Below are 8600 nucleotides of genomic sequence, written 5' to 3' on the forward strand. Positions count from 1 at the left end.
TGAGACTGAGTCTTGCTCTGTCACCAGGCTGGAGTGCAGTGGTGCGATCTCGGCTCACTGCAACCTCCATGTCCTGGGTTCAAGTGATATTCCTGCCTCAGCCTCCCGAGTGACTGGGCCTACAGGAGTGTGCCACCACGCCCAGCTAATTTTTGTATTTTCAGTGGAGACAGGGTTTCACCATGTTGGCCATGTCTCAATCTCTTGACCTCATGATCTGCCTGCCTCAGCCTCCCAGAATGCTGGGATTACAGGCGTGAGCCACCACGCCCAACCTTGAGTTGACTTTTTATTGTTAAGTTGTAAGAGTTCTTTATATATTATGGATATAAGTTAAGTTCTATGTGATTTGCAAATATTTTCTCCCATTCTGTGGGTTGTCTTTCACTTACTTGATGGTATCCTTTGAGGTACAAATGTCTGATTTCAATAAAATTCAGTTATCTATTTTTAGTTTTTTTGCTTGTGCTTTTGATGTTATAGCTAAGAAACCATTGCATAACACAGAATAATGAAGGTTTACTCCTTTATTTTCTTCTGTAGAAAATTAGAAAACTTGCCACCTGCAAGTTTTATACTTGGAGCTCTTACAAGTAGGTCTGTGATCTATTTTGAGTTCTTTTTTGTGTATAATGTGAGGTAGGGGTCCATTTTCATTCTTTTACAGGTGCATTTTAGGTTGTCCCAGTAACATTGGTTGAAGAGACTATGTTTTTCTCATTGAATTCTCTTGGCATTCATGTTGAAAATCAGTTGACCATGATTTAAGTGTATGCCAGGACCACACTATCTTGATTACTGTAGCTTTGTAGTAAGTTTTGGAACCAAGATGTATGAGGCCTCCAAATTTTTTCTTTTTCAAGAATGCTTGTGCTATTCTAGGTCTATTGCATTTCCATATGAATTATGAGATTAGCCTGTATATTAGTCCATTTTCATGCTGCTGATAAAGACATACCCAAGACTGGGTAATTTATAAAGAAAAAAAGGTTTAATGGACTCAATTCCACATGGCTGGGGAAGCCTCACAATCATGGTAGAAGGCAACGAGGAGCAAGTCACATCTTACGTGGTAGCAAGCAAGAGAGAATGAGAGCCAGGCGAAAGGGGAAACACCTTATTTAATCATCAAATCTTGTGAGACTTATTCGCTGCCACACAGACAGTATGGAGGAAGCTGCCACCATGATTCAATTATCTACCATGCAGTACCTCCCACAGGATATAGAAATTATGGGAGCTACAATTCAAGATGAGATTTGGGTGGGGACACAGCCAAACCGTATCAGCTTGACAAGTTTTTTCTTGAGACAGGGTCTCACTCTGTCACCCAGGTTGGAGTGCAGTGGCGTGATACTGGAGTGCATTGCACTTTCAACCTCCCAGGCTCCAGCAGTCCTCCTGCCTCAATTCCCCAAGTAGCTAGGACCACTGGTAAGAGCCACTGTATCTACTAAAAATACAAAAATTAGCTGGTGTGGTGGCAGGTGGCTGTAGTCCCAGGTATTTGGGAGGCTGAGGCAGGAGAATTGCTTGAAACTGGGAGGTGGAGATTGCAGTGAGCTGAGATCACGCCACTACTCTCCAGCCTGGGCGACAGAGTGAGATTCCATCTCAAAAAAAACAAAACAGTGTATTTATGGCCAAGTGCGATGGCTCATACCTGTAATCCCAGAACTTTGAGAGGCAGAGATGGGGGGATTGCTTGAGTCTAGGAATTCAAGACCAGCCCTGGCGACGTAGCAAGACTCTGTCTCTACAGAATTAAAAAAACAGGCATAGTGGCATTTGCCTGTAATCCCAGCTGCTTGGGAGGCTGAGGTGGGAGGATAGCTTGAGGAGGGGATTTTGAGGCTGCAGTGAGCTGTGACAGTCCCACTGTACTCCAGCCTGGGTGGCAGACCAAGACCCTGCTTCAAGAAAAATAACAAATGTGATAAAGTTTAAGCAGAGAATGGTGGCTCATGCCTGTAATCCCAGCACTTCGGGAAGCTGAGGTAGGAGGATCACTTGAGCTCAGGAGTTCAAGACCACCCTGGGAACCATAGCAAGGGTTATCTCTACCCAAAAAAAAAATGTTTTTTTTTAATATGCCAGGCATTGGCACCTATATTCCCAGCTACTTGAAAGGCTGAGGCAGGAGGATCACTTGAACCCAGGAGTTGCAGACTACAGTGAGCTGTGATCCTGCCATTGCACTGCAGCCTGGGCAATAGAGTGAGACCCTGTCTCAAAAAAAAATAAAAAAAAGAAAAAACTAAAAGGAAATAAAAATTAAAGGAGTTTATGTGTTTCTCTTTTTATTTATTTATTCATTTATTTATTTGAGATGGAGTCTTGCTCTGTTACCCAGGCTGGATTGCAATGTTGCAGTCTCAGTCTCACTGCAACCTCCGCCTCCCAGGTTCAAACAATTCTCCTGCCTCAGCCGCCTGAGTAGCTAGGACTACAGACGTGCACCACCATGCCAGGCCAATTTTTTATATTTTGGTAGAGATGGGGTTGTCCAGGTTGGTCTCGAACTCCTGAGCTCAGGCAATCTGTCTACCTTGGCCTCCCAGCGTGCCAGGATTACAGCTATGAGCCACTGCACTCAGCCTCTTTTTATTTATTTATCTATTTATTTAGACCAGATCTGACTATCATGCAGGCTGGAGTACAGTGGCATGATCATAGCTCCCTGCAGCCTTGAACAACTGAGATCAAGTAATCCTTTGGCCTCACCCTCCTAAGTAGCTAGGACTACAGTCCTGTACCACCATGGCTACCTAATTAATTTTTTTTCTTTTTTCTTTTTTTTTCTTTTTTTGCAGAACTTGGGTGGGGGGGTCTCACTGTGGTTTTCCCAGCTGGACTCAAACTCCTAGGCTCCAGCAGTCTTCTCACCCCGGCCTCCCAAAGTGCTGATATTACAGGAATGAGTCACCGTGCCCAGCCCATGTGATTCTCTTGACTGTACTATAAATTCCTTGACTATAAGATCAGGGACTATAATAGTTTGTTCACCATTTTATTCACAAGGCCTGACACACAGTAGGTGCCCAGTAACTGTTGGGTTAATTGGTTGCAACTCTAGGTTGTTACTGTTGTTACTTTAAAGATTTTGGTTATAAGAAAGGTGGGCCAAGGATGGTGGCTCACACCTCTAATCCCAGGACTTTGGGAGGCTGAGGTGGGATGATCACCTGAGGTCAGGAGTTCAAAGACCAGCCTGGCCAACATGGTGAAACCCCGTCTCTACTAAAAGTACAAAAATTAACTGGATGTGGAGGTGCATGTCTGTTATCCTAGCTACTCAGGCTGAGGCAGGAGAATTGTCTGAAACTGGGAGGCAGAGGTTGCACTGAACCAAGATCACTGCACTCCAGCCTGGGTGACAGAGCAAGACTTCGCCTCAAGAAAAAATAAAAATAAAATAAAATTTTAACAGGTGAAAATGATAGCCAAAGGGGCAGGGTGCAGTGGCTCACACCTGTAATCCCAGCACTTTGGGAGGCCAAGATGGGAGGATTACCTGAGGTTAGGTGTTTGAAACCAGCCTGGCCAACATTGTGAAACCCCATTTCTACTAAAAATACAAAAATTAGCTGGGCGTGGTAGCAGGTGCCTGTAATCCCAGTTACTCGAGAGGCTGAGACAGAATTGCTTGAACGCTGAGGTTGCAGTGTGCTGGGATCATGCCATTGCACTCCAGTCTGGGCAACAAGAGTGAAACTCTGTCTCAAAAAAATGAAACCAAAACAAAAAAATTGACAGCCAAAATGAACTAATTAATTATATAGACATTTAATTCAGTTATCCTATAACTACTGGATATTGAGAGTTACATTTAAGTATTTTAAACCTCTTAGCTCCAAAAGATTTGGGCTTTTAAATATGTCCTACATACAAAAGAATAAATATAATACACATGGTATGAAAATAATACTCATGTATCCATTGTCCAGTATTAGTAATAGTTTATTATCAATTTCCTTGTGTGCTCTACCTCAATCTTTTTTCCTTTCCTTTCTCCCCAGAAGTAACCATTATACTAAATGTCGTTCTTATTATTCTCTTGCCTTTTTGTTTCAGTTTTCCTGTTTATGTCCCCCAAATAATTAATGAAGCTTTTTGGTTTTGAATTTTATATATCATGCCAGATGTAGTATTATTCACTCAATATTCATTTTTGAGATCCATGTTGATGCATGCATGCAATGGTAATTTTTTCATTTAATTGCTTTCTAATATTCCCTTGTATGACTGCCTCTACTGTTCTACTAAGGGACATTTGGTTTCTCCACAGTTGTTTTTTTTTTAATAATTCATACTCTGCTAGTATGAACATCCTTATATATATTTCCCAGTGTACATGTAAAAGTTTTTAAAAATTTAGTTTAATATTTTGAGATGGAGTTTCACTCTTGTTGCCCAGGCTGGATTGCAGTGGTGCAGTCTCGGCTCACTGCAACCTCCGCCTCCTGGGTTCAAGCGATTCTCCTGCCTCAGCCTCCCTAGTAGCTGGTATTACAGGTGCATGCTGCCACCCCCAGCTAATTTTTATTTATTTTTTTTGTATTTTAGTAGAGACAGGGTTTCACCAGCCCAGGCTGGTCTCAAACTCCTGACCTCAGGTGATCTGCCCACCTTAGCCTCCCAAAGTACGAGGATTGTAGGTGTGAGCCACCACATCCAGCCAACTTGTGCATTTTCTTTTTTTTTTTCTCGAGACAGAGTTTTGCTCTTGTTGGCCAGACTAGAGTGCAATGGCACAGTCTAAGCGCACTGCAACCTCTGCCTCCTGGGTTCAAGCAACTGTCCTTCCTCAGCCTCCTGAGTAGCTGGGATTAGAGATGGGGTTTCACCATGTTGGCCAGGCTGGTCTCCAACTTGTGACCTCAGGTGATCCACTCACCTCCCAAAATGCTAGGATTACAGATGTGAGCCACTGTGACCGGCCAGGCTTGTGCATTTTCAACTTTGCAAAGATGTTTGTATTTATACTTTCATTGACATTGTATGAAAATTTAATACAGTGAAATGTTTCACAGCCTATTTAACATTTGCTGTTTTCTGACTTTTTAGTTTTCTTCTCATGAATGAATTTATTTATTTTGAGGCAGAGTCTTACTCTGTTGCCTGGGCTAGAGTACAATGGTGCTATATTGGCTCACTGCAGCCTCCACCTCCTAGATGCAGGCAATCCTCCTGCCTCAGCCTCCAGAGTAGCTGGGACTACAGGCGCGTGTCACCACACCTGACTAATTTTTTAAAATATTTTTTGGTAGAGACGAGATTTCACAATGTTGGCCTGGCTGGTCTCGAACTCTTGACCTCAAGTGATCTGCCCGCCTTGGCGTCCCAAAGTGCTGGGATTACCGGCCTGAGCCATCACACCTGGTCCCCGCCCCCCCCCCCCCCTTTTTTTTTTTTTTTTTTTTTTTTGGAGACAGTCTCACTCTGTCATCCATGCTGGAGTGTAGTGGCACAATCTCAGCTCACTGCAGCCCCTACCTTCTGAGCTCAAGTAATCCTTCTGCCTCCGCCTTCTGAGTAGCTGGAACTACAGGCATACACTCTTATGCCCTACTAATTTTTATGTTTTTTTGTAGAGACAGGGTCTTACTTTGGTGCTGAGGCCAGCCTCGAACTCCTGGGCTCAAGCAATCCACCCACCTCAGCCTCCCAAAATATTCCTTCCAAAGTGTTGGGATTTTAGGCGTAAGCCACTGTGTCCCACCTGACCTTTTAATTTTCCCAGTATGGTGGTTGTGAATGGTATCTGATTGTCATCATTTTAGCTAGCATTTCCCTGATTTGTAATGAGGTTCAAAAATCTTTTCATGGGTTCACTAGCCTTTTGAGTTATCTTTTCTGTGAAATACCTGTTTGTGTCTTTTGCTCATTTTTCTTTATGAAGCTATAGGCATTCTTTATATATTTTAGATATTAATGTAGATTATGAATCCATATTAATTCATTGTCAGTTTTCCATGTTGCAAATATCTTTTCCCATTTTTGGTTTACCTGTTCACTTTCTTTTTTTTTTAAGAGTCCAAGGACAATGCTGAAGGGAATAAGAAGGCTTATCTCTAGGCTCCATAAGGTGAGTCCTGACTGACCTGAACACTTTGTGCATACTGCCTTTAGGTAGAATTCTTGTTTTTAGATGGATTCATTGTATCTAGAATAAAATGCTCTGGAAAACTTCATCTGTAACAGGCTTCAGTAGAAAAATTGGCTTGAGAATTTACCATGGTATAGGAGAATTAACATTTCTCCATGAACACAAAGTTTGACTGTAATTATCTTTATTAACTTTGTTTCTCTAGTTGGATTAATAGTTATCATCCCTTAATGAAGTATTTAAAAGAAAAACAAGTTGCCAATTTATAACTTCAGCATGTAAAATAGAATAAAAAATTAAATTGTACATGAAAAAGACCATTCTGCTGGTTTACTTCAGTTTTTCATTTATTTACCAAATAGTTTTTCAGTACCTTCTATATGGCAGGTACTCAGAATTCTAAGATGCCTCATTTCACTAATAGTAGTTATTATTTGTTCTGCATTATTATGTGCCGGGTACTACATTAAGTGCTTTGTTTCCTTAATCCTCATGATCAACCCAGGGATGAGATAACATCCTTGTTTCACAAATGTAGAAACAAAAGATGAGAATGGCTAGGTAACTTACCTGAGGAAACAGCCTGTGAAGTTGCAAGGCTCAGACGAGGTGCCAGGTCTGTCTGACTTCAAAGCCTGTGGCCTAACCACTGTGCAATATCGAATTCTATGGTCCTTGTGCTCCAGAAGTTTATAGTCCAGTAGAATCATGAATAAATGACTTTATAGTAAGGTGCTCTTACAGCACCCAAGAGGAGCACCTGAGCTGGATTAGTCAAGTCTGTAGCGCTGAGGCTAAGAGAAAGTTTTTAGGTTTTGGTTTTGTGGTTTTTGTTTTTGTTTGTTTGTTTTAGTTTGGTTCAGGGTGATTGTATTAGTCAGGTTTGGTTCAGAGTGACTGTATTAGTCCGAGTTCTCTACAGGGACAGAACTAATAGGATAGAAGTATGTATGAAGGAGAGTTTGTTAAGGAGTATTGAGTCACACCATCTGGCAAAGTCCCACAGTAGGCCATGAGCAAGCTGAGGAGCGAGTAAGCCAGTCCCAGTCCCAAAACCTCAAAAGTAGGGAAGCTAACAGTGGAGCCTTCCGTCTGTGGCTGAAGGCCTGAGAGCCCCTGGCAAATCACTGTTGTAAGTCTAAGAGTCCAAAAGGTGAAGTACTTGGAGTCCAGTGTTCAACGACAGGAAGCATCTAGCACAGTAGAAACATGAAGGCTGGAAGACTCAGCAAGTCGGTTCATCCCACCTTCTTCTGTCTGCTTTATTCTAGCCCTGCTGGCAGATGATTAGATGGTGCCCACCCACGTTGAGGGCGGGTCGGCCTCTCTCAGTCCACTGACTCAAGTGCTAATCTCCTTTGGCAACACACTCACACAGACACACCCAGGAACAATACTTTGCATCCTTTAATCCAATCAAGTTGACACTTAATCTTAACCATCACAGTGACCTTCTAGATTGGCCAACAAATGTTCTTCTCAGAAACTGTAGGATGTTCATTCTGGAACTGTACGGAAGCAATTGTACACATGGTTGTTTTCTCTGGAAACAAGAGTCTACTTGAATGATACCATATATAAAACTCTAAAGAACTAAAGATTCCATTTTGCTAGCTTTTAATTTGCTTCAAAAAGTACCTGTTGTGGCCAGGTGCGGTGGCTTATGCCTGTAATCCCAGCACTCTGGGAGACGGAGGTGGGAGGATCACCTTTGGTCTGGAGTTCGAGACCAGCCTGACCAACATGGAGAAACTCCGTCTCTACTAAAAGTACAAATTTATACAGGCATGGTGGCACATGCCTGTAATCAATCCCAGCTACTCGGGAGACTGAGGCCGGAGAATCACTTGAACAGGAGGCAGAGGTTGTGGTGAGCTGAGATCATGCCATTGCGCTCCAGCTTGAGCAGTAAGTGAAACTGTGTCTCAAAAAAAAAAAAAAATGTGGGCACAGTCATTCACGCCTGAAATCCCAGCACGTTGGGAGGCCAAGGCAGGCAGATCACCTGAGGTCAGGAGTTTGAGACCAGCCTGGCCAACATGGTGAAACCTGGTCTCTACTAAAAATAAAAAAATATTAGCCGGGCTTGGTGGCAATTGCCTGTAATCCCAGCTACTCTGGAGGCTTTGGCAGGAGATACAAGCAGGAGAATCGCCTGTATCCAGGAGGTGGAAGTTGCAGTGAGCTGAGATCATACCATTGCACTCTGGGCAACAAGAGCAAAACACCATTAAAAAAAAAAAAGTACCTGTTGTTTCAGCTACTTGGGAGGCTGAGGCAGGAGGATCACGTGGGCCCAGGAAGTTGAGACTGGCCTAGGCAATATAGTAAGACCTCACCCTATCTTAAAAAAAAAAAAAATGTATAACAAAAATGTCATCACATTACTGTATAAATAGCACCACCTTGTGGCCCTTGAATAGTTTGTTTTCCACTCTGCTTTGTAAAGAGACATGGTGCTTTCTCTCCAGTAGATAAAATTGAGTAGCAT

At 42.6% G+C, this 8600-nt stretch overlaps 1 protein-coding gene across 3 annotated transcripts in view; it reads left to right on the forward strand.

Annotated features, from left to right (window-relative positions):
• The window catches only part of DAP3 (death associated protein 3), a 35162-nt gene that overhangs the window by 4860 nt on the left and 21702 nt on the right, over positions 1 to 8600 (forward strand). For all 3 annotated transcript variants that reach the window (XM_017509951.2, XM_017509954.2, XM_017509950.2), the window contains exon 2: positions 6035 to 6088. In XM_017509951.2, the coding sequence (XP_017365440.1) occupies positions 6047 to 6088 (42 nt within the window). In that variant the 5' untranslated portion in view covers positions 6035 to 6046. The remainder of the gene's footprint in view (positions 1 to 6034; positions 6089 to 8600) is intronic.

Source organism: Cebus imitator, unplaced genomic scaffold, assembly GCF_001604975.1.
Source record: "Cebus imitator isolate Cc_AM_T3 unplaced genomic scaffold, Cebus_imitator-1.0 Scaffold427, whole genome shotgun sequence".
NCBI lineage: Eukaryota > Metazoa > Chordata > Mammalia > Primates > Cebidae > Cebus > Cebus imitator.